Source organism: Gopherus flavomarginatus, chromosome 7 (genome assembly GCF_025201925.1).
Source record: "Gopherus flavomarginatus isolate rGopFla2 chromosome 7, rGopFla2.mat.asm, whole genome shotgun sequence".
Taxonomy (NCBI): domain Eukaryota; kingdom Metazoa; phylum Chordata; order Testudines; family Testudinidae; genus Gopherus; species Gopherus flavomarginatus.
This window is the reverse complement of record NC_066623.1, coordinates 94913367-94940740: the sequence shown is the minus strand read 5'-3', so window position 1 is coordinate 94940740 and position 27374 is coordinate 94913367. Positions and strand designations below refer to the sequence as shown.

The following is a 27374-nucleotide window of genomic DNA, read 5'->3' as shown; positions in this document are numbered from 1 at the left end:
TCAGATTGCATCATTCATTGTTTTGCCTAAAAAGCAAGTACTTTCCAAACCCAGTCATAGATTTATTCATAGATCCAGTCAAAGATGTATTTTAGTCATTTCTGGTTTAAATTGAGATCCCTTCCCTTTATAACTCACTTATCCTCTGCCATTCCCAAGTCAAGGGTCGTATATACTGACCCAATAGCATATCTTGAAAGCTAGAGCCAATCAACAATTTTAAGCATCATTTTCATTCTCAGTGACCCAGAATTAGTAAAGCTGGACTACATTTATTTCAGAAGCATTTTGGCTGTACAGCAGTGTAATATGCATTTTTAATTGTTACTTGTCCTTTTAAGTAAAGATTGTGTTTTTATTAAACCACTTTGCTGATTTATATGTAGTTGAGATATATGGCAATTGCTACCTACACCTAAATTGTCTGCGTCATTTCCTTTGTTTGTATATAATATATATACTTAAGGATTAATGTGGAAATTTTCAAAGATACACAGGTCACCTAGGTGCCCAATTCCCATTGCACATCAATTTTGATATAGTGTGAAATGAGACATTACTTGTAAGCATACATACTTCTAGGCCTGGTCCACACTATGGTGTTAGGTCGAATTTAGCCATGTTAGGTCAATTTAAAAATGAATGCGTCCACACAGCCAACCCCGTTCCGTCGACCTAAAGGGCTCTTAAAATCGACTTCTGTACTCCTCTCCGGTGAGGAGAGGAGTGCTAAAATTAACTTTGCTGGGTCGAATTTCAGATAGTGCAGACACAAATCGACGGTATTGGCCTCCGGGAGCTATCCCAAAGTGCTCCATTGTGACTGCTCTGGACAGCACTTTGAACTCTGATGCACTAGCCAGGTACACAGGAAAATCCCCAGGAACTTTTGAATTTCATTTCCTGTTTGGTCAGCATGGCGAACTCAGTAGCACAGGTAACCAAGGAGTCCCCCCTATCATCTCCGTCCCTGAGGTTATCGCAGATTAAAAGGTGAAAAAAAACCACTCGTGATTACATGTTTTCCGAGCTCATGCAGTCCTCCCACACTGATAGGGCACAGCTTAATGCATGGAGGCATTCAGTGGCAGAAGCCAGGAAAGAATTAAGTGAGTGCAAAGAGCGGAGGCAGGATGCGATGCTAAGGTTAATGGGGGAGAAAACGGACATGATGACCCATCTGTTGGGGGAGAAAACGGACATAATGAAGCATCTGTTGGAGGTGCAGGAAAGCCAACAAGAGCACAGACCCCCACTGCATCCACTATAAAACTGCCAATCTTCCTCCTCATATTCCATAGCCTCCTCACCCAGATGCCCAAGAATGCCAGGGGGGAGGCTCAGGGCACCCAGCCACTCCACTGCAGAGGATGGCCCAAGCAACAGAAGGCTGTCATTCAAACAGTTTGATTTTTAGTGTGGCTACAATAAGAAACATGGCCTTGTCCTTCCCTCCTCCCCCACCCGGCCTACATTGTCCATTATCTCATTTTTTTTAATTAATAAAGAAAGAATGCCTGGTTTCAAAACAATAGTTACTTTATTTTGAAGCAGGTAAGGTGGTTGGCTTATAGGGAATTATAATCAACAAGGGGGGCAGATTTGCATCAAGGAGAAACACATATAACTGTCACACTGAAGCCTGGCCAGTCATGAAACTGGTTTTCAAAGCCTCTCTGATGCTCAGCGTGCCTTGCTGTGCTCTTCTAATTGCCCCGGTGTTTGGTGCGAAATGATTGTCTGCCGTTGCTTTCATGGAGGGAGGGGCAACTGACGACATGTACCCAAAACCACCCGTGACAATGTTTTTGCCCCATCAGGCATTGGGAGCTTAACCCAGAATTCCAATGGGTGGTGGAGACTGTGGGAACTGTGGGATAGCTACCCACAGTGCACCACTCCGTAAGTCGATACTAGCCAACTTAATGCGCTTAGTGTGGACATATGCAACTGACTGTATAAAATGGATTTCTAAAAATCGAATTCTATAAAATCAAACTAATTTCGTCATGTACATATACCTCTATTGATCAGATGGTTTTTAAAGTTACCTTATTAATTCAGGATTTAATAATGTTATCGATAGCTTTAAAAGTCATTTGATCAATAGAAGTGTGTGTGGTTATAAGTAATATCTCATTTCACAACTATATCAAAATTACATTACATTTTTTGTGATGTTTTAGCTAATCCATAGCCAGTACACTGTATTATTGTCTCCATGGATATGTTCAAAAAACCACATTATCTGTGTAACAATTGACTTAAAGATTTAGTTGTTGTACAGTAGTTGCCTACCTTACTCCAATACTAGCTCCTACTGATATAGCAATTTGTGAATAAGTTCTTAAATCATTACTGTGTAATTACGGTATTACTGATCCATGATGAATTGAAATCTACAGTCAATGTCTATCAAATGAATCGTTACAAATTTGTATAAATTGCATACTGAAATATGCTGGCTTCATGGTGTAATTCATAAACCATATAAAATTCCTGAAAAAAACTTCATTAAGCTGGAATTATGGTTGTAAATTTATATTATACAATTAGCCTCAAACGTCCCAGAAAAAAAAATCTATACCTGCATAACATCACACACATGAAATTATGGACAGTTTGGTTTGTATAAAGTTACAGAAGATGGAAGGATGAAAATTAGGCTTAGAAATAGCAATTCTAGGTTCAGCCCAAACTATGGAAAGCTTGTGGTCTCTGTCAATAATAAAATGCTAAAAGAAAGGAGATAGCCAGCAGAGCAATTCTGGACATGTGTCTGGCCCTGGAACCACCTTTCACTTACAGAGCAGGATAATGAGAGGAAAGCCATTGCTGGTCACAGAAAGAAGTGTATACTCCAGTTTGCATGTGCTGCTGATCCTGTCCAGGGTCACAGGATGTGGGCTGGCAATGAAGTTATTTCTCCTTCATAGCACTCTGAAGCACTAGAGAGAGATTATTTTTGCTCACTAGTGTGGGAAAAACAAAAATTCAATGAAGACATTGTTGCCTATTACAATATATCCTTGCAGTGAAACACCTACTGCTCCTGCTCCAAAGACCTTTTAAGTCTAGAGTTACTTAACATATGAACAGGTTTTAGAGTGGTAGCTGTGTTAGTCTGTATCAGCAAAAAGAACAAGGAGTGCTTGTGGCACCTTAGACTAACAAATTTATTTGATCATAAGCTTTCGTGGGCTAAAACCCACTTCATCAGATGCATGGAGTGGAAAATATAGTAGGAAGATAAATATATATAGAGAGAACATGAAAAGATGGGGGTTGCCATGCCAACTCTAACGAGACAAATCAGTTAAGGTGGGCTATTATCAGCTGGAGAAAAAAAACTTCTGTAGTGATAATCAGGATGGCCCATTTCAAACAGTTGACAAGAAGGTGTGAGTAACAGTAGAGGGGGGGAAATTAGCATGGGGAAATAGTTTTTAGTTTGTGTAATGACCCATCCACTCCCAGTCTTTATTCAAGCCTAATTTAATGGTGTCCAGTTTGCAAATTAGTTCCAATTCCGCAGTTTCTCGTTGGGCTCTGTTTTTGAAGTTTTTTTGTTAAAGAATTGTGACTTTTAGGTTCATCAAGGTTGAAGTGTTCTATGACTGGTTTTTGAATGTTATAATTCTTGATGTCTGATTTGCGTCCATTTATTCTTTTGTGTAGAGACTGTCCCGTTTGGCCAATGTACATGGCAGAGGGGCATTGCTGGCACATGATGGCACATATCCAGCACTCCCAGCTATCTTTGAGACACCACTGACTTCCTGAGGAAACTACAATCCATTAGTGATCTAGAAAACACCATCCAAGTATTCCTCATTCTTTTAACATATGAAGATAGGAGAGGGCAGTGGATTAACAATTATGTGAATATGGATTGTTGAAATTGAGCATGAGCTATAGATAGGCAAGAGAGAATAATTAGTTGTATAAGACTAGTCAGAGAAGTGTCTGACTATTCCATATAATAAGTGGTAATGCAAACAGCAAACACATGCATACAGAGGAAGGAAATACATTCATTGGCTAGGGAACTATGGAATGTTTAGAGCCAGAAAAAAAGTATATTTTTATAGAGTACTGGTTTGAATTCTCCCCTTACTGATAAGTCCACAGGACCAACTAAATAATAAAATGCATTTCTCTTGTGTGTGGCCCCATCCCAACCACACAAAAGAATCAGTTATCTCATTTAAAGAATATGAATTGTGATTCCAAGGGGATTTTCTAGTGGTCAGAGTGATAAACTGCAAAAAGATATTAGCCACTTGTCCCTCTCCTCAAAATTAAGATCTGTCTATAAACCACTAGCCATTATACCCAAAACAGGGACCAGTACAACTGAGGGACAGAGAGAGAGCACTGTAGGCTTCACTCTCTTCTTCTTAAGGGCAGACATTGGACAGAGGTTCAAGTACTACATTATACACTATAGAATCGTAAGTTATAAGTGCAAATAAATGTGGTGAGAATATAAACATATGCAAACTGTGTGTGCTATTTTGTGTAAAATAAATGAATTATCACTTACACTATAAGATCAGCCTAAGCCAGAGGTTCTCCACCTTTTCCATACTGGGATAACATTGGGACCCTGGAACCCCCTTCTCATTGAGAGCATGGGAAGGGTAGAGTGGTGATGATCATCAGGCTGAGAACCCCTGCCCTAAGGTAGCTCAGTCTTCCTTTCATTTTATTCTCTGGTGTGAGACAAACTGACTACACTTGTATGTACACAAGAATATATAGCCCTTAACTTACTGAAGACCAAATGTAGAACTCTTATTGTTTATGTGTAGAATGGTCAGCATAAAACCAGACTAATAATTAAAAAATCTCAGGAAATTAAAGTACATAGAAACAATTTCTAAGGTATGACAAGAACATCTTTAATGATCTTTTTATCAACGTAAAGCAAAAACTATGTTACTGACTCCAATCCCCACTCTGTAAACAGGATAATAAAACGGAACCACTAGTAACCCCCTGGGTAAACGTGGGTTTTATTTAGCTCGGCAGCAAGTTGTTCATTAGAGTTTTGAACTATCACTCAGCTCCTCTAAGCTCCTGTGACCTTAGGGCCTTTCATCTCTTACTCTTAATCACATCTGCTGAAAGAGCCTGTTAAACTTTGTCTGCATTATATGCTTAAACAAAGGCAGAAAACTGCACTACTGTGATGCTGGGAAATTCTAATTGCTCCCAGTGCAGAAAATAAGGGAGCTGCTGAAACTTAAGGTTACATTCAAAGCAAAAACATAAAATCTCTCTGAAAGCAATTCTGAGTGTCAAATGAACACAGGGTTTGCTTGGTAAAAGCTTGCAAGAGGGAAAAGCACAAATGCAGCACTAGTTATAGCACATACAGAGCTAGATCTTGTTCCCTGATTTTATTTGAGGGCTGCAGGATTTGGTCCTTAAGTATAATTCTCCAATGTTGAATATACGAAGACAAGGCTTCAAGGCAGAATGCTCAGAGCACAAATATATTATTTAAGGGGTTTTCTGCAGTGCCATCCTTTAAAGAATAAGACATTCCTGTGGAGTAAGTGTCTGGTTTTTGCAGCAACCATAAAACCCCACCAAGCAGGAATTCCACGATGGAGCACCATGCTAATTTGAGATTTTAAAAAAGATTTTATTTTATTAAAAGAAATATGTGAACCTAGTGGCAGGACTGTTAAAAGAGAAAATGACACCTTAAAGTAGGCACCCTCAAAAGGGACATTTTCAAGGGTACTGTCGATGGCAAAACTCATCTAATCAATTATCAATATAAATCCAAATGAACTTTACTCCATTTATGTAGCTCAGAAGAATGAAGGGATGAGTATACTCTCCCGAAATTTCAATCCGTGCTTCCAAGGAGTCTACAGGTTGCAGACTTAGAACACTAGAACGTTGCCTGGCCACCTCCTTTTCTTTTTTGTCTAAATCTAATAATGAAAAAATAGTAATTATTTGATTCTGTAACAGAAAATGTGCAGATTCACTGTATATCCAGGCAGAGTCCCACTGACTTCAGAGATACTCTATGCAAATAGGATTTACGCAGGAGGATCCTTCTATCTGTGGACTGGGACCGAAGCCATGTCTGTCATGCAGGGAATTCTCACAGGCTCAGCAGGTCTGCTACACATTTTTAGGTTCAGATATTACGCTGTATCACATCTCCACCACCAGTCGTCTGGGCTGCCAGATATTGATCTAGCCCAAAGCCTAATTAAGAGCAGCCTCAGAGTTGTTTTAAATTACACTAAGATTAAATGGCCCCAGCCTGGCTCCGACACTGGCGGACTATCCAGCTGGCTGCTTAAGGCAGGTTTAAGCTGACTTTGCAACACTGGAGTGGCACAGATCAGCTGTGTTAGGGGCCAGGATCTGGCCCTCAGGTTGATACAGACAATCTGTTTTGTTTTATATTATATTGCATGATCTCTGAATAGACAGGAAAAGATTTTGGGGGAATGTAAAAGAACATTTAGACAGATTTTTGGTGCCTGTGTGGACTATCTCCACTGGTTTTAAGCTAATGCTGTTTTCAAGACTCATTAATAGGTCATCTGATCTTCTGGATTAGTTTTTGTTATGTTCAGGATTGAAAATAGGGTAAAAAAGGAAAAAAACACTTTCTATTTGGTAGAAGCAACGAAAGTAATTTTACTTGCATTATTACAATTTTCAGGGTTTTTTGGGTTTATATAAAGGTCCATAATTGTATGTAGAAGTTGATAATTTCTCTAAGGACCTAAAGAATTTAAAATAAATTTCTCACTCAAATGAATGGTCATGCACCAAGAGTTGCATCTTCAGTTTACATTTCATCATGTCAGCTCATTCAGGTTCTACACTAATTTTTAAATATTTACAGAAAGCAGCAGCACTTTTAGTATCTAGTTGTTAGTGGTGAATGCTCAATGACCAGTAGAAGTATTTTTATTTGCAAACTGCCTGAGTCCTTACAAGTTAGAGTCACTAGCCTTCTGACTGACTAACGGCACATCATCATTACCAAACAACGTATGCAGGTTGATGACTGGAAATGTGAGGGAGATTTAATTTTCCTCCTCTGTTTTAATCCTAATTTTAATGCTTGGATTGACAGAAAGCAGGGTAGAAGTGTGCAGCACTTCCATCAGCTGTAGTTTTAAAAGCCACGAAAGGTGAACAGGTCAAATATTATAAGATTCTTAATCCCAAACTCAGGATTACCATTTTGTTATTTTCTTATTGAACTGCGCTGCCTTGGAATTTTCAGTCCTTATATTCTCAAAGAGCTGTTAAAGATTTAAATGTTACAGCCCAAAGAGTTCAAAATAATGCATGATTATTTACTATATTGCATTATGTTTTAGCTTACTGTAAAGACAAGAAGATTTGCAACCTCCTCTTTCCCTCTCCATGACAATTTTGAAAATGAAATGCTTAAAATATTTTGTCCTGAGAAAGTATTTTAATTACAGACATTAATATAACCAATCATCAAGTTCCCAGCTTTGCCTTTTATCTTAGAATAAAGTTTATGAAATTAAAATATTACAAAGATTAAAAACTTGAAAAGGCAGAGTAAGACATTTAGTAAGACTATGCCAACGAGAGCTCTTCAGTGGATAGGAAATGTCATCTCACTGTTATAAAGCTTTCATGGTAAAGTATTTTAAACTAAAGATGGATGTTAGTGTTGATTACTTGTAATAATAAATTTGGGAAGGAAGTACATTTCTGAAAAGTAAATTATATGCCTTTACCTCTAACTGTCTCAAATACCCAGATATCAGTTGCTAGCATTTTTCAGATGCTCTGTTTTTTTTAAACCCTGAAGCTTTTATAAATCCTTAGTTTATTACAGAATACGTTCAAAAGCTTGTGAGATTCCTGTGGGTCTTAAGTTTGTTGGTTTGACATGATAACACTGTAGGTAGATTTAAGAAAAAATCTGCTTGAATCTCCTCCTTTAAAGGCTTGGTTAAATCCCTCAGCATCCTGTTTCCTAGATGATCCAATGCAGAGGTTAATGAACGTTTATACATGGGGGAGACTGAAAAAAAGCTCCCTTACAGTTTTAAATCTGTGAATCTATTTTTGGTATTGTTGCATTAAAGTACAGAAGATTCCCACTCCCAAATTTTCTGTGATTTCCAATTTGTTGCTGAAATGTGTATGAATTGCACAGCAAGTTCCAACAAGATGAATGATACTTTTATCTGGATAATATGCCACCCATCACCATTTCTTCTGAATCATTTTTCATATTTTAACTCATTATACTAGAAGATTGCTCACAAGGTAGAAACAAACAAGTGCCTTTCAGGAAATTATGGTTTGGAGAGAAGTTGCTGTTTTCTAAATAGCAAGAGAAATAAACGTATTTTCTTTGGGGAGCATGACATCTCTGAATATGGGCCAAATCCTGTTTGGCTTACTAGTTGCTTCAATGGGATTTTTTAGTGAGTAAAGTGAGGAAAATTTGGTCATCATGTACATCTAGTCAAGTACATATTGATAAGCTTCACCTACAGTTCCATTTTTTAAATAGAAGAATAGTTGGCATGACTGCACTTAGCAATAAGCAAATTCCCTAGATGTCCCTATATTACATCATTTCACTGGGATTCAATCAGTATACAGGCTGAGAATGAGCTGTCAGATCTGGTTATAAGTATGCAATTTAACAAAAAACTAAGAAAAGGTAAATGCCCCAGGATCTTACAGCTTTGATGAAATCTAAATACAATATTTCCATACAGGTACAATCCTGGGATCTTAAAATTCCTTCTGACCTAAAGGAAGAAATATAGGAATAACCATATTGATTATACCAGTGGCCCATCTTACCCTGTCTCTGACACCGCCAGTGTCATATGCCCCAGAATAAAGTGCAAGAAATCCCAGTTATAGAATAAACTAGGCATAGAGGGAATTACTTCTGAACTGTCATTAATCAGTGGCTGACTGATTACCTGAGCAATGAGGGTACAGATACCTTCTGAAAGTTCTGAGCCAGATCCGTATAGATCTACATTATTTATGCAAGCAGAAGAGATGACTATTTGTTTTATCCTATTTGATGAAACTGTGGATGTCCCATTATGGATATAAATCCCTCCATCTCTTTTGATCTTACTAGGCAGTAGTATCTTGTGACAATGTATTCCACATATTATATGGGTTTTTTTAAAGGAAAAATTTCCTTGTATCAGTTTAACATTTGTTGCCATACAATTTTATTGATTGTTGCTGCATCATGAGAAAATTTAAATAGGAAACCCAATTAACTTCTCTATAACATTAGTATGCACACTAGAGCTGGCCAGAAATTTTCCAATGCAACATTTTTCCACCAGAAAATGCAGATTCATGGAAAATTAAAATATTCCATGAAAATGTGTCAGTTCTGATGAAATGCTAACAGAAATCAGCTTCCCCACTTTCTGGAAAGCTCACCTGGCAGGCTGCTGGGGACTGGCATTGCAAGCTCCCAACTCCTTGGCAGTCTGCTTGGCTGACTGATGGGAAGCAGGGACTGCAGAGCCTGGGAGCAGTGGGAGCCCAGCTTCCCAGGGCTTCTAGCATCCTCAGCTCCAAGGCAGCCCGCCTGGCAGGCTTACAGGGAGTTTGGAAACTTTGGCTCCCAAGCTCGTTGCTCTTCAGAAGCCTGGGCTTCCTGATTCTGGGGCAGCCTGCCAGATGTATTGCCTCAAAGCCCAGGCTCTCAGGGTATCCAAATCTCTTGGCAGCTTTGAAAATTTCAGTCACAGTCTACACATTTAAGTAACCTCATGTCCTTAGTTTTGTAACCTTTGCCTCTTCTCCTCGCTACGTTTTTTGTTGCTCTCACCTGTTGTGCCTGGGCTAATACGTCAACTCTAAGCTCATTGGGTACAGTAAGGATCATATCTTTTTTATTTGTTTGTGACGTGCCAAGCATACTTTAGGAGGATATAATAAAACAATGAACTGCAACCATCTTCACTAACTACCTCAGAACCTGAAAGCACTAACCCTTATTCTCTTAAGCAATGCTTACTCTCATGCATCGTCTACATTGTAATCATGAATGCAAGCAGGAGTAAGTGCAGGATGGGGCCTTACTTTTTGTGCAGTGTTGTACTCTCTTAGAGCATGATCCAAAGCCCAGTGAAGTTAATGAGAAGATTCCCATTCACTTCAGCGGGCTCTGAAGGGGCCCTTAATCAGTTGGGAGATTCCATCCCACAAGTGACTGAATTTCACTGGCGTTAGAAGGTATTCATGTGTAGAATTTTTAAAGCATTCAGTTAAGTTTATAAAGCACTTTGTGTTCTTTTGAAATGAAAAGCTCTATGTAAACAAAAGACACAGTATTATTATTATTAGCCTCGAAGATAAAGTGCCTTGCTCAACTGTTTAGGGTTTCATGACATCCTGCCTTCAACTGAATTGGACCTGCATCCAGCTTACAATATCAAAGGGTATGCGAAGTGCTGTGCTACAAGCAGTTGGCAATCAAAAACAGAAGTGTTACTTATTATTTAAAAACATGTAGGGAGTTCACAAAATGTGTCTGCATACATCACATGCTTTGAAAGACATTCCCCACCCCATTACTAGACTCTCCACCACCTACTTCCCACAAGGAGAAGAGAAGATCCCGGGCCTTACTTCTCACAGGAACCAGCACAACAAGACTGGGTGGGAAAATCTCTAGATGGGGTATGTGTACCCCAGGGGATTTTCTTTGGAAAGAACAAGGCAGCAGCAGTAGGAGGACATTTCAAATGAAAGATTTAGCTACATCATACTGGTTTGCAATCCAGTGCTTTGTCTCTGCAGGAGCCTATGTACCTTGCAGCTTTTTGGGCCTGACCCAAAGCCTACTGAAATTAATAGTCTTTCCACTGACCTCACTGGGCTTTGCATCGAGCTCCTAATGCCTGCAGAAATTTGAAAACAAATTTCGCAGACCTTCTAACTCAGACCCGACATAAAACAGAAGAACAGTCAGATTTCAGTCTGATTTGTTTTTAGGGTTAGTGCTTTGTGAAATGAAATAGTAAAACAAGAAGCTCAAATGCCTCCTTGTAAGTTATTGGCCAACAGAACTGAAACTCTGAACATAAAGAAGATTTCCCTGTAAAACACATTTCTTTGCAGAGATGACAAAAAGGTCAGGCTAGTGGTGATATTCAGCTAAAACTTAGCGGAAACCTGCCACAAAGCCAAACACATTAAAATACAATTTATCAGTCAATAAAGAAAATAACTTAGAGTTTAATGATAAAACAGCCTATAAAAATGCTCACTGAATTTCTATGCAGCCTGTGACACAGTGTGCATGATTTCAACCAACAATATTTTAAATTATTGAAACCTATTAATAGTAGCTACCCATGGGATTGCTATGTTCCTGGATGGTACAGCAGTTGGCCACATACACAATGAACTTAATAGCGAGAAATCCTAATAGGGACTCAGATTTCACTGCCAGATTAGACAGGCAAATATAGTTAGCAGGTGACTTAATGCAGCTTTTATTATATCAATAAAATATTATAGTATCAAATTATTATCCTGGGCAGAAAAAGAGAGAGCAAAAAGCTATCATGGATCAAACCCAAATCTCCGCACAACTAGACTAACAAAGCTTTATTCAGAGGTTGAAAGACATGATGTGATCTTCAAGAGTGTGTTCCTTTACTTATTGCTTATGCATGTGGAGTGTTAGCCAGAGGTGAGGGGGGTGGTGGCAGCAGCAGCTTTTAGGCCATTAGCAATGGCATTATGGAGAGCACCAGCATGTGCACACATCATGAAATGAAGCTAACTTGTGCCTGCCTTTTACACCCTGGTGGGTACTGTCTAATCTATGTGGATGAATAATGCATAAGATGCTAAATGTTCAGTCTGTATATGTTTTTGCGCAGCTCAAATACATGTTCAAATTAAGGAATTTCTCTCAGACTATACTCAAAATCCAATTTGCAGTCAGTCATTCCATGGACAGTATACAGGTAGGGGATGTGTTAAGTGGATCATTACGTATTTGATGTATGCCATACTATCTGCTGCAGAGATTAATTATATGGCAATACAACAATTATGATTACATCCCTTTAGCACAGGTGTGTCATACTGTGTGTTTATAGATAGCTATAGCCAAAGTCAGATCTAGCTATAGATTTACAGATATATAATCTCATATATAATGTGTCATAACAAATTCAAGGTTACTAACGATGAATTGAAAGCTAAAGTGCATATATGGCAGTAGGTAGGACTTTGTGATTAAAAACAGAGTTTTATCTCCATTATTTGTAATAGTATTAGGTCTTTACAAGTGGCTGGAGGTGAATATGCAATGTGCACTGTGTAAATTACAAAATGTCATGAAAATGTACTAGACCAAAGAGAAATTCTGCACCCTTATTCTTACCATAATATAGTATTGACAATGATGGCACAAATAAAGATATTTTACTCACATATCAAATTACTCACTTTGGAGAGTAAAATTTTCCCAATGCTGCATAAAAAATTAAAGAATAACGTGGCCCAGTGTTTTCTATTTAGAAGATGTAGCATAGTGCAATAAATATCTTCTGTTTAATGATGCTCACTATACACATCTATGCATCTTTGACATTCCAGTAGAGGTCAGTGGTACACAAATCATGCATAGTAAATGTGACTGAGCAATACACATATTATTACTACATGTCATGTGGAGATCACAAAGACTTAATTTAAAACTTCAATATATAAAAATATATAATATTCTTTTTTTACATTGCAGGCATGGAGCTCAATTTACTAAAAATATTGTTTGGGTGTGAATTTTTTTGTGGGAATTGGGGCACAATCTAATCAACAAACATAAATTAAGGGCATGGGCTGGTGCTTAATGGCACGTAGGAATGTTTGAGACAAGATTATAAGCATGTCGCAGTAACCATAAGTTCACAGTTGGATGCTTATTCAACAGAGCACAGTAGTTCCGTTTTGCAGCAGAAATTAAATTAGCACAGAATATACTGTCACATTGCACATGCATCCTGCTATCCAGTACCTCCTCTTCCCAATGTAACCACTTACCTTTTTCCTGCAGCTGTTCATGATGATTTACATTTTATAATCATTATTACTATTACTTCAAGGATTTCTCTCTTATGCCAAAAGACTTGAAGCAAGTAACGAGTATGAATGGATCATTTAATTCACCACTAACAGGAAGTAATATCTGACTAGTTACGTGGTAGCTGTTTAATAGGGCACAGCAACAGACAATTTCTCCTCTACAGTGAAGCTCTTAAAAAGGTACCATTTACATTTTTGCATTTGGCTAAAGTATTGGCCATAGTCCCCTTCTATGCATAGATGATAATAGGATGGGGATTACTACAAATACCTTGCACAATAATAAACAGATGCAATCATGGCTACTTAGCACAGTAACTATGGTTCAAGATGATTGCCTGAATGATCTGCCTGTTGCTCTCATTAAAAATGAGGGTGGGGAAGAGCAGATCCAATGGCTACTTAATTCCTCCCACTATTTCAAGAATCTGTGATAAAACTCAAATAGTGGGAAAAGGTTGCAGGAGGCCGTACAGGAAAACATCTCAAAGAAAATCACAATTATTGTTGTAACTATCCATTTTTCCTTGAGCACTGTTTACACGGATCCATGCTGCAGGAGACTGACAAATAGTCTCAGACCTAAAGAGATGGATCTAAGGAGTTTCTTAAAGAAACGTTACAGAATTATTCCCACAAAGTGAGTGTCTGCTTTACAGGCTAAGCCCAAGGAGCAATGCTGCATGAAGATATGAACAGAAATCCAGAGTCTTGCATATCTCTGTCACAGAGACATTTCTGAGATATACTTAGAGGCTGCCTTAGAGCTGGTGGAATGAGCCCTTATGATAATAGAATCCCTACTATATCATAACAAGAGTCTGATCCACTTTGATACCTTGAATAGAAATGGATTGACCTGTACTATACAAATAATCTGTCTGATCTGTGGAATAGCATAGCTATTCAGATAGCAACTCAAATCCTTCGTATTGTAACCTAACCTCCCTGGGTAGGCCTGGGGGGGGCGGAAATAGGCAAATTGACAGATTGATTTAACTGGAAATCAGAATTATTTTAGAGAGAATGTAGGGTGAGAATGAAGGATCAATGTATCCACAGTAACAGCACATAATTTAGATCACCTGTTAGTGCTGGTATCTCACTGAATCTCTGAGCCAATGTGGTCTATGCCAGGAATACAGTTTCTCAGGAGAGAAGGCAGGGTCTTTGGCTACAGCATGGCATAAGAGCCCATAGTACTGGAACTCAAAGGCTGAGGGAAGCTCCTTTGCCTGTGCTGTACAAAGGGCCAATCATTTGAGGGCAGTTTTATGGTCTTTTAGAGTGTGCAAATGTAATGCTGATAGACCCCGGCCATCAGTGCTTGGGATTGAACCTGGGAGTTCTAAAGCTAAATGCATGAGACTCTACTGCATGAGCTAAAAGCCACATAGCTCTTAGTCGAGCTTGTAGCAGATTCTTTAAGCTCTAGTCTAGGTGCCACTAGAGGGGGACAGACCACCACACCCAGCAGGCATGGGTTACACAAAGAGTTCTCTGTTCTGCTTCTGAACAGAATGGGATTTCCAAAGGACAAGTATTCTCTTGCAATCTAATCTTCCCTGCAAATCCAGAAGAGTATAGCCACAAGGACTGGCACACAGGGATCACTGTTGAGTTGGAGGTTGCAGTGGCACTTGAATCATAAGTCACAAGTCATGTTTTGCTACCCGATGTCCTTCAGCAATATGAGCCGTAGCTTCTTTTTAGTTTTCCCTCAGGAAACTGGCCCAGAAGAGGGGACAAACAATTTCTGATGAAGGAATACTTCTTATTAGTGCATTTGGTAATTAGCTATCCTCATTTGCAGCATAGATGATACCTATGGATTCTACCCTTGAAGGTCTAATTTCTTCTTTACTCTTTTTCTGGCTGTCAACCCAAACTGCCAAGAACTCTCTGAGGCAGCTGAATTGTATCTCAAATCTCTTCTATAAGACTTGATACCTACAGGACAGTTCTCCTGGATGCAGCTGACATGGAGGCTGGATTTAACTACAGACCCCTTCTAACTCAAAAATCCTCTTATTTTCTGAGGGAGCCATTAAGCTAGGTTGCCTCATCTGAACAATGCAGCACAAACAATAAAAACTTTTCTTGGAGTAAATAAAATTTGAAGTCCAACATCTAAGCCAGCCTCTCCAAGAGTTCTCGATAACTTTTAAGGTCATCTGTACAGTGGGACTACCAGTGGTGCCACAGAATTGTTTGTTGAAGAAGAGGACAGAGGTAGAGTGTCAATGCGCCCTTCATCCTCTCACTCCTCTGAGGAGGAGGATGGTTGAGAAGTCAGCTGCTGGCATTAAGGCTGTGAGGTTTTCTTTTGGTGAATGAGATCTCACAGGAAGCAGCTTTTTCTTAAGTGTCATCAAAACATTAATGGGTGGTATACTATACTGGTATAGAAAGTAAAATTAATGTAACACATTACAGACTCATTGAACGTTCTTCTATTTGAAATACCCAAACTTTTCCCTACTCTTTTTCTCATTACTAATTAAAAACAGAAAAAAAATATACCTGACTATATTAACCATAAAATACGAGTCTCTTATCTGTAAAATCAACCAACCAACCATCTGTATATATTCTGTCACACATAGCGGTATCTCACCTCACATTTTCAGTCAGTGAACTGCAGAGCATTATACTGTATGAGATATATGTTTTAGCAGTAAATATTGTGACTACTTGTTTTTTTCTGGAATAGCAGAGTAAATATTTGTGCAAAACCTGTGTTAGTGGCTAGGATTAAAGTTAGACCCACAGGGCAGTTTCACAAATTTGTTTTCAAGAAAATGTTTTCTGTTTTTATTTAAAACTGTGTTAATTTAGAAGAAGACTCTGCATATTTAAACAATGACTATTCCTTTATCCACCAACTCCCTGCCTTGTTCCTCTGTAAATGGAACCTTTTATCCAGGGTACATATCATAACAATACTTGTTCCCTTGAGAAAATGGGTTTAATGAATCATAAAATCCGCTTCACTCACAGAAAAACCTGCTTTCTTCCTCTTTTTAAGTGCTGCAAACTCTGTGGAAAATCTGCTTAAATGGTGCAAAATATTTGATGAATAGGGCCCATAGATGGCAGGATGGGACCATCCAATCAGCGCACACACTAAAGTGGTGCCTTGGGAGGATCATCCAGTTCATATACTCATATAATGAAAACACAGAAAGACATTTGGAAAAGAACCTATCTGGAATATACCAAGGATTTAGCCATGAATAATTAGCAACCTGCCATTCATTATTAATTTACTGGAAGTATTGGGTCTCTGTGTTTTTTTCTGCAAAGTTCAGTTTATTGCTGATTGATTTTTAATAGCTAGATCTTACACGTTCAGAACACATCATGTTCTTCAATTAGTGACATGGCAAAGCTCAAAATAGCCACAGAAGCTGGAATGTCAGATTCACATGCAAATCTGTTCTGATTTATTTCCCAGCTTCCCACTTCCTGTAAATAGAAATGATCCTGACCAGTTTCTTCTGCTCACAACAGTATCTGGGATACCTCTCCCCCCACTTAGAAAACAACTGCCTCAGGCAGGTTTCCCCTCTACTCCTTCCACCCAGCTTGCATTACTATTCCATAGTTATGTAACTCCCTTAACCCAGACAACCACTTATGGCCTGCTCACTCTCCTCTCCTCCCAAACCAGCTGCCTAGACCACATGAAGAGATTCTGTACCTTATAATTCAGCTGTCTCCACACCCACTTCCTGCCTCTCTGCTGGCTTAAGGCTGAATGTACGCAATACTCATGCTCCCCTTGCTAATAATCCTGTTAAGTATTCTTGTATTTCTTAATAGCCTTAATTTGAACCCTTTTAAAGAATACTTTGCTGCTGAGATACTACTATAAGAGAATACAGCAGAGGTCTGACCACCCCTCCCCTAAGAAATGGGTACTGGCTCTTGATAACTGAGATGTCATGTACCTACGATATATGAACCTGCAGATGAAGAAAACGCAGGCTTTCTACTGCCATATTTAAAGAAGTTCCTTTAAAAAATGCATATATAGAAGCATTCTATTAGCAACTGCTCAGAGACATTGGGCAATTTGCCAACACCTAATAGCAGAGGTGTGTAGTCTTTTGCACTCAATATTTGCTGCTTTTGTACTACAGAAGGGCTTTGTGATAGAATCCTGATAAAATCATTTGTCTTCATACACTGATTGTGGTTCTGTAGAAGAACTCAGAAGTACATCCAACAGGAGCTCTGCAATCTCAGTAATTATTGGCAGCTTTTCTAATGACACTATTCTAACCACTCAAGGGCTCATTTTGTAACATACTAATGCATTCACTCTTCATTTTTATTAATATATATTTAAATAAGACATCAAAGACTAATTTGTAAAATATTTTAGGCAATGTTGCTAATTACGTTTATCCCTGCAACTGATATGTTTCACTGTCGAATAACTCTTTACCGTTAACTGAAAGCCCCCCTCTAGAACAATGGTTTGCAGATTATGGTGTTACACACGGCTATATCTTTGACTTTCACCAAACTAAACTGTATCTTTTAGAGAGAAAAATCCCTCTGTCATATAAGCATAGAATCAAATACTTGACTGAATTACTACTCAAGAAGTTTTGCATGAGAATCTCTCTTCCTGGTTCCTCGGACTGTGCAAATCATGTCACAGGAACAATCTCAAAAATCCTAAATTCCTTATTCTTATGCAGTTCATTAACTCCTGACAAGCCATTACTTGATTTGTGCAACACTAATATAATGCAACAAAATATTATAAAGTATCTCATCCTGTATTACATACTGTCATATTCTACAACACAGAATGCAGGATCAGACCCATGTTCCATTATTTTCTGTCATTCTGTTTCACTTCAGATCTGCCATTATCTTTTATGATGCAAAATTTCTATTATTAACAACAATAATACTTTGCACTTTACATATCCCTGACAATCCTTACATCTCTCTGAGTGCTTCAGAAAGATGCTCAGCCTGTATCTACTATCATCATAATAGAGCCATGATAGTTTTTTCCAGCTCTCAGTTCTATTCTGTTGCTGCTGGCACACAGACTTTGGCTGACCTCTGAGCTGCCTCTCAAACCAGCTGTTACTTCAAGTGAACTAGTTTTCAAGCATAGGGAGGGTGCATGCCACCAGGCATCTCCAAGAACAGGCTCCCGCATGTGATGTGATACATCTCTCTTCCCTCATTACGCCTCCACCCATCTGAATTGGCTTCTGCAACACCTGAACTTTCTCCTGCACATAAACTGGAGAGTGAAGGAAACTATACACTACTCTTTCATTCCTTGAACTGATTCTGGCTTCTCCCTGAACTAGAGGCTATCAAAGAATTTCTTTACAGATACAAATTTTGTTAAAATGTTAAGAAATTTTCATTTGCCTATTTTCACTTTTCTGACTTTCACCTGCCCAAATTCTGGCCTCGTACAAATTTTGATTACATCCAAACAGTGTGGAATGCACTATGGACCTGATCCTCACCAGATTCTTCTTCTGTTTGTGTTGCCTAAGCAGGTGGAAAGATGGTCTAACAGCTAGGGATTCTTTGATCGGGTGTAAATCATCATGTGACACAGAGCTGTTGTAGTTGGCTTTACAACACCCTCTTCCCACCAACACAGGCTTAAGGGACATAGCCAGAATGCTTCTGTACACTAGTAATCCTTGTCTAGCAGGATAAGCCATTTGCTAGTAATGGGCAATGCAACTTAGAATAATTCAAAGGCTGTGTAAAGGTGGCCTCTAGTCATCTTTGCTCCTCACTTGCACTGAGCAGAGATTAAACAAATTTTAGGATTCAGCCATATGTCTTTAATAGACACAACAGCAACAGCTGTACAGCTAAATGAGCTTTTTCCCCAAATTCAGGTATGCTCGTATCAATAAAAGAATGCCACATTTTATCCAATTTGTTTGGAAATTTAGGGGAAGCTCTACTACTTACATTTACTCGAAACTCTCATGTGGAATGTTATTGTTTGGGAAGATGGGATGTGCTATGTCTTGTATTTTAGGTTAAAAACATTTGTAACCATTTTCTCGTTTGGTTAATGACATCTCAAATGTTAAATACATTCTCCCTGTTGAAGCAATATAAATAGGTTTCATACTACCCTATTCAGACTCTTTTCTTCTGCTTTAAATAATAAAACTAAGATATGAGGCTTAAATTCTCCAGGGATTATTTCCTGGAGCCCCTGTGCCACTCCTGCTTCCATTTGGGGTTTCAGCTGCAGGCTGGAAGGTCTCGTGGCTTTAGATCTGGGGAGTTGCCTAGTCTCGGGTCTTTAGCCATGGGGTCAGGGGGCTGGGGCTTCTGCCCAGCAGGAGGCACTGGGGCTCCCGCAGGTTTGAAAATATTTACCAGAGCTCCACTCTGGATGGCTCCAGCTGAATATAAGCCTTGGAAGAGATAAGAAATAACTGGACTATTAAGAAACTTCAAGGTTATAAGTTAGGAGTTTCAGGATTTAAGCATTTATTTCCACTGAAAAATGTACCAAATTTTGAAAATAGTTCACATATTTTCTGAATTCCTTTTTCACCATTAAATTTGTTATATTAAAATACTGTAAATTAACACACATCATTCACCTGATAGACAATACATATCTCCAGATATCACTATCACAGATGTCACAATTATCATATCAACTACAGAAGTACTGCAACCACAGATAAACGCCTTAACTCTAAAAGTAGAAGATAACTGAAATAGGTTATTTGAGACTCATTCTATGCAAAAGAAATTGGATGTTAATCACCAAGCTACTCTGCTTTGTCCATCACAACCACTCTTGGCTTTTCAGAAAGATTCAATCTTAAAATCAGACAGGTTTTCTGAGGAATTTATGAGAACTGGTCTGCAGACTGGGAAAAAGGTGTCAGAATAAAATCTGTAGATAGAGTTATGAGAGAGTTAACCTCCATGAATGTAATCCCTGGTTTGTGCATGTTCAGGTATTACTTCCTTGAATAGATTGGAAGGTTTTCTTGTTTTGTTTACAGTAAAATCTTAGGCATGCATTATTGGTATTCCATGGAGGTGGATTTTGTCATGCTAATTTCATGCTTACAATAAGACCTTGGATTTTTGTATCTCCAGTATGTAAAGTTTTGAATCTTTCTTGGATACCTCAAGGAGAGAGCATCAGAAGACAACAGATTCTAGTACAACTCCATCAGAATAGTGAAAAAGAGACAGAAACCAAATATAGCATCATGTGTAGTAGCAATCCCCTGCCACTAAACATGTGGTGCTTTCGGATTCCCTTAAAGCTTCTCTCCATCCCCCAAACAAAGGGCTTTCTAAAGCTCAGTGTATTATTTTCAGAAAGTGAGTAGTTAGATTTGTGTATCTGCAGTTATTAAGGAATGTATGCTATGGTAGTCACACTCCCTGTGAAAAAACCCCCAAAACAATCATGCTGAATTCTTATACTTTTCCATCCACAACTGTAGAGAAACAAACACAATTATGAACATTTTGCCATACATCCATGTTACTTACGGTTGAGAGGCAGGCTGGCATTGGTAACTCCCAACTTGTTGGCAGCGACACATGTGTAGTTGCCGAAATGCTCCTCTGTTACATTGGTGACAGTGAGAAGTGATCTTGTACTATAGTTTTTTATAGTAATTCCATGTTTACCATTGATCAGTCTAGAAGGCAAAAGGAAAATCTTCTGTAAATCACATGCCTCAAGCAATCATGTTTGCATTTTCTTTATTTGCTTATGATGCCTGACTGCTAACAGTGGGGAACTAGCCAGTGGTATAAAGCTAACACAATGGCAGAGCTGGGAAGCACTGGCAAAGCAATAACTGGATAGTATTACATTGACACAATTTCCTGCCAATATGCTCTACGGTCTAAGGACAATAATACGATGCAATGCTCACTTTCATCTAACCACCACTGCCCTATATCACTAAGCACATAGTATTACAATAGAAAGCCCAGCTTTTAAATCTTGACACCTTAATAGGAAGGTGAAATCCTGTACTTGGATATTCAAATTGGCACATAACATGTAAAACATATAGCTGAGTGTCCAGGTAAAGTAATGTTGTGATAAATTTAAGTGCCAAGTCTGAAAATTGAGTCATTAGTGCAAAGAAACAAAGTATAAAGCAAAGTCATCCAATTATCATAGTGTGGTTACAACAGCATCTATGCAGCCTGTGGAAGCGAGCTTCCCAGATCAGGTTGATGGCCTTGGCTTGCAGGGCTCACACTACCATACTACAATTAGATGCACAGACATGGTTCAAGCTGGAGATTGGGCTCTGAAGCCTAGGAAGAGGGGTCCTCCAGCCTGAGCAGCCACTTTGAAGGGCTGAGCACTGCTCTACTTTTCTTTGTCCTGCAGCACAAAGAAAACAGAAAGCAGCCAGTTTGCATCTTTCCAGGTGAGGATTCGCCTGGTTTGAGGAAGTTTCCAGCTCCTGAGATAAAGTTCAAAGTGCCTCCTACATTGCAAGCAAACTGATATAAGACCCAGGATATTTGGCACAAAATAAGGCTTACTTCTCCCACATTTTTTTGTTTTGGCTTTGCTGGAGAGTCCCAAGCTTCCAACTAGTCCCTGTCATGCAAAAATGGTAAAGAAGTGCAGAAAGAGTTACTTACTCCTAACGCCAAACAAGGGGCTGTATTAGGAAAAGGGAAACAGTATTATTCCTATCTTTACTCTGCATCTCTCTTTGCTTTACAGGAAAGCTTTTGCATGGAACTTTTTCAGGATCCTCTTCATTGGTTGTGTAGTTGTTTCTCTAAACACAAACCAGGTGTCTAGAGGAGCAACTACTTGGATTTATGGTCATTCCACAACCATGGCTATCACACTGGAGAAAGGGATATTAACCAAGTTAGAAGGGGAACAGTGTTTCCAGGCAAATGAACATCAATTTTTGAGTCTTCCCACTCTCTAGATTCACCAAAGATAAGGGATACATAGTTCATCCTATGTAAAAAGCAGGCACTGTAGTGATAAGCACCTGTACTGATAAGAGATAGCAAACATGATTTAATATCAAGGTTTTTTTAATGGTCCAGAAAAATCCTGGGGTTGAGGGGCAGCCTTGGGACTTTACTTGAGTTGAGAGGAAAATTTCAGTCTTTATAATTAATCATGGTAGGGAAGAATGCACAAGCTGCATCGAACCAAGTCAGACACAAGAGTTAGATATATGATGAAAATAACCAGCTATGCTTGATTACTCAGAAAATTGCTTATATTTCATATTAAGACCAGAATTTTGGCTTATATAAACATGTTACTCTTTAATTTTGATATATGGAAGCAGAGAATTGTAAATCCAGGAGAGGGATGCAATCTTTTAATATTATGCCTCAAAATGCAAATCTATCATTATTAATAGTACATCTGCATATTGATTATTGAATATTTTACTGCATTTCATTAACGCTTCTAGTTTTCATTTAATCACCATACTTTCCTGCATATAAATTAGATTTTCATTGCAGTGTGTACTTCTCAGTGTAAGTCAACACACTAAGAGTTCTGTACTGTTTTTTATATCTGTTGGCTGAGTGCATTGGCCATACCATACACTGAAAAAGAATATATCAAATTCCAGTGGCTATGTACTGCCTTGTGGGCACTGTAATTTCAGGAACAAACTAAGATAACTTACTTGAAGAAAAAACAGAGGATTGAAAATTTGGTTTTGTGGGTAAGAAGAATAGTAACAAAATCCATTTTTACCTCCAGACTTGTGAAAGGCAAAATATATATTACTGTAAACAGCTATGTGCCTTCTGAAATTACAACGTTCTTTTTCTTCTTTTCCTCCACCACCCACAGAAAAACTGTGATGCTCCTGCTTTGCAGTTCTGGGCTCCTCAAAAACTTACCACTTAGCTCTTGAACAGGTACCATGTACATAATGCCAAACTTACATGCAGCATTGCATCATATATTTAGTACTTCTTTCAAAATTTCAGTGCTAAATAGTACTTTGGTGCTGCAAAGACCATTTTCACTGCTCCAGTGATCAGCAGCAAAGAAGCTAATAGAAAGCTTTGCAGGAAGGGCTTTGAATTGGGTTTTACATTGCCCAATCCAGTGGTCAGACCTGCCAAATGTAAGTGTTAAAGTCTTTTATGCTTTCATATAAACCCAACAGATGCCAGTGACCATGGCAGCTACAACAGATGGATGTGAAAACAATATTAACTCCCCCCGCAAAATCTCCCAAAAAGTCAAACAAGAGAAAGTCTTTGGTCCACAAAGTTTGAGTCAGAGGAGAGAAAGATCCTCCAAACAGAGCCACGAGGCTCTACCCCCATGAGGTTCCAAGCAGTACAACTCCTGTTCTATCACACCAAAGCCTATCTGCATTACAAGTACTGACTTTGGTGTGGCAAGCTGCTTTGGCCTCTCTCAAGCTCTCCAGATGTCTGGCCACATTGCCTTTTGTGCTTCCCAGGTGTTGACAGCAGCATATTTTGGTTAGAGCTTTTAGTCTCTGAGGCCTAATCTACCTATTAAGACAGTCATCCTTTCCCTTTATTCTGTCCTTCCCCACAAAATCCCTCTTACTTTGTCCTCCCTCATTCTTCATTCCATCTCTGAATATCTCCTCCCTTTCTCATCCTCCCCTCTTATCTGCTTCCACCATGTTCTCTCCCTCATGCCACGAGCCCCTATAATTGCTGGACTTTGCCTGCCTCCATTTTCATGCTTCCTAGCTTCACTCTCCATGCTCTCAGCCTTTGCAATGCCCCGGCTCTTTCTCTTTGTCCTCCGGGGTTTCTACCACCCCAGCTTTCACTCATTCTCCTCACTCTTCCTCCCACACTGATTCCTCGTCCCTCCTCCTGCCTCTGCTTCCTCCTACTCCTCCTCATCTCTATTGCTCCATCATCTTTTCTAATGTCTTGCCTCCCGTTGTTCTCATCTCCCTCTCCGTGTTTCCTCCAGTTTGGTCCACCAGGTCCCATTTCTGTGTATTCAGCTTCTGCCACTTTCAGCATCCCTATCACATCTAATTTCTTTTAGGTTCTTCTGTCTCCCCAGCTTCTGTGCCACAGAACTCCCCTGTCCCTGTTCATTTCCCCACCCCACCCCCGAATTTCTGTGACCTCCAACCTGTCCCCCTGACTATTCCCACCTCCAAATTCCTATCCATCTATCATAGCTCCCTCAGCAATCACAGCTGCCCTCAGTTCCCATGTCCTCTAAGGGTGGGTTTCCCCTACCTGTACCTCTTAACTCTATTTACCAGTCAATGCTCCTCTGTGCTCCCAAGTTCCTCTTGCACCTTTCATCCCACTGCACTAGCGTGGAAGTAGAGAAAGAACAGACAGGGATTTGTAGAGGATCTTAATGTACGAAAGTCTCTGTCAGCAAGAGTTAGGCTAACTATAACCCTAATAACGTGAGATTTGTAGAAGCGAGGATTGTGCGAGGCGAGTGGAAAAGAACTGTGTGAGAAGTTGTTTCGACCTTGTGTAGATAATATGAAATGTAGACTGGAGTCTCTTAAGTGAGAAAAACAAGATATCAGGATGACCTATGTATAAACAAAATGCAGCTGTTGCTTATTATTGTCTGTAACAAAAGTATAAATGCTGCTGTAATTGTTTACCCATTGAGACACCTGTCTCGGAAGGGGAGACTATGTCCTAGTGCACTCTCTCCCTGCTGTAGCTGCTAAGCAAAATAAAGTATCTGACTCTGCTGCACCCAAACAAAAAGTGAGAACTGAGTTTTTCTCCGACACCAGTCCCTTGGATGTGAAGGGGGAACTGGCTGCTGTTGCTACTGGGGAATGGAGGCAGAGTGTGCCTCTCTAGGCCCTGGGAGTCATTTAGGGTGAGTCATGGAATTTCACCGGTGATTTCTGTATCAAGCCCATAACTTCTGTTTGAGATATAGCACTTATTATAGGATGATATGCAGCTGACTATAAGCCCAGCTCTCCTGCTCCTGGGAAAGGAATTCCTACCAGAGTGCTGCCTCTAGGCTCTGTTGGGGTTTACATCATTTGTATCAAGCAAGTAAAGGAGCCTGAGGAATCTGAAGTTTCATTCCCCTTAAGCTGCTGGAATGGAAAATGAGCTTTCCATCTCTACCTCCAGTGCCCTTCCACTCAAGAGTCTCCTCCTACTGTACCCTTATCCTCCTTTTCATGTCATTCTCTTCAAGGAATAATTCCAGTGCTTGTACCTGCTGGCAGTTCATAACTTTCTCAAGAAGTAGCACATGCAACTGATAGGGACAGTTTCACTACTTTTCTCCAGATTTTTGAACAGCAACACTAAAATTGATCAAAGTCTTATTAATTTCACTCTGCCACTGTTTGAGAGAGCTTTGAGCAGCAATAAAGGCACAGAAGCTATCTGTCTGCAGATCAGGAAAACAGCACTGTACTGGTTAACATAGTGCAAATTTATAAGGTTTTCTTTGCAACTATAAGGCTAGAAACAGTTATTTTTAAATAAATAATAATACTATCTAGCTTTTATATAACACTTTTTATCCATATATTTTAAAGGGCTTTACAAGGAACAGTCATTATCATTATATCCACTTTAAAGATGGGGAAATTGATGCATAGAGAGGTCAAAGTGACTCGCACAAGGTCATCCAGCAGGCCAGAGGCAGAGCCAGGAACAGAACCCATGTCTCCTGGGTCCAGTCCAGGAGTCTATTATGTCACAGTGCCTCCCATGGAAATGAAAGTTTATATTCTGCTGCCTCCGTTTTTAGGATCCTGACTCCTCAGTGTTGTGTGGTGTTTGCAAGACCTGTTCACTGTCAAGTTTAGATCCAAGTACATGAAACAGTTTGTAAATTCAACAGTCATAGTTATTTCAGATACAGATATTCTTGAGTATTTTTCAAACTAACCCACCACTTAATTTTGTTTTTAAATTCACTCAGCACTAATTTAGGGTCCAATCCAGTTCTCATTATAGGAATGGAAGTGTTTCCATTGACTTCAGAAGAAAGTGAATTGGGCCCTAACATTTCCTGCAAGTGATTTCAGCCACGCCTACAAATAATCTGCTCACCGCTCTGCATAGTCTTTTCCTGAATTACCTTTGAAAACTGACATTTCTCAGTTGTGCGTGACAGCAGGGAATTAGCTTTATTAGCATAGTACTGCATAGATTTTTCATCTTTCAGAGATGATACTTGCAGGGGTAGTATTGGGAAACACAGCAATGTAGAGTAAAAAAAAAGAGTGACTTTCTTGTAAATGGGAAGGTTCTGCAATGTTCAAAAATACTAGAATCTTTGCAAATGTTCAGTATCTGCAGTGTGTCTATAAACAACGTTTTAACAAAAATACTATTTACCATTAGACTTAACATAAGCATTACTAAAAAATACTTAAGCAATAAGACACAATAGAGTAGTGCATTTCTGGATGATTAAAATAAGCCTCAGGTGATGTTATAACTGAAGCAAGAGACAGACGGCAATGACTTTATTGTCCTGAAATGCATTGCCTGTTGTGTCTTACTGCTCTCATGAAACTGAGTTCATACATAAAGATAAGGGAATCAGTCAGATCCATGCATTTAATGGATATTACTGACATCAAATCAGGAGTATCCAGTTGAGTCCAGACTCTATAATGTACACAAACAGTACCGCAACATTGCTTGTTAAAAAAAAAACATAAAAAACAAACAAACAAACAAAAAAACCCCTCTCGAACATAATGGTAGTTTTTTTGTATAATAAAGGGGGAGAGACAAAGTGTGGACCTTTGGAAGCAGGATTTAGGAGGTTCTCTCAAAAGAAGATCATCTTCTGCTACTGTTAGGGCTTGTCTACATCAGAAAGTTGCAGCGCTGGTGAGGGAGTTACAGCGCTGCAACTTAGGAGGTGTACAAATCTGCAGGGCACCACCAGCGCTGCAACTCCCTGTTTGCAGCGCTGGCCGTACTCCCGTTTTGTCTCGGGTGTAGACGATCCAGCGCTGGTGATCCAGCGCTGGTAATCAAGTATAGACACTTACCAGCGCTTTTCTTGACCTCCGTGGAATAAGCAGGTATCCCAGCATACCTGAGGAAGCCTCTGGTAATCAAGCTGGTCTCCTTCCCCGGCTTGCTCTCGCGTTCCCCGAACCCCGAGCAAGCAGGTCTCCTTCCCTGCGGTTTGCAGGGTGGTTCCGGGAACGCGAGAGCAAACCGGGGAAGGAGACCAGCTTCGCCGCGGTTCGCTCTCGCGTTCC

At 39.4% G+C, this 27374-nt stretch overlaps 1 protein-coding gene across 4 annotated transcripts in view; it reads right to left on the bottom strand.

Annotated features, from left to right (window-relative positions):
• The window catches only part of NEGR1 (neuronal growth regulator 1), a 740339-nt gene that overhangs the window by 234626 nt on the left and 478339 nt on the right, over positions 1 to 27374 (bottom strand). For all 4 annotated transcript variants that reach the window (XR_007775344.1, XM_050961067.1, XM_050961069.1 and 1 more), the window contains exon 6: positions 20668 to 20819. Coding sequence is in view for 3 of the 4 variants with exons in the window: in XM_050961067.1 (XP_050817024.1) it covers positions 20668 to 20819 (152 nt within the window). In the remaining variant the exon portion in view is untranslated. The remainder of the gene's footprint in view (positions 1 to 20667; positions 20820 to 27374) is intronic.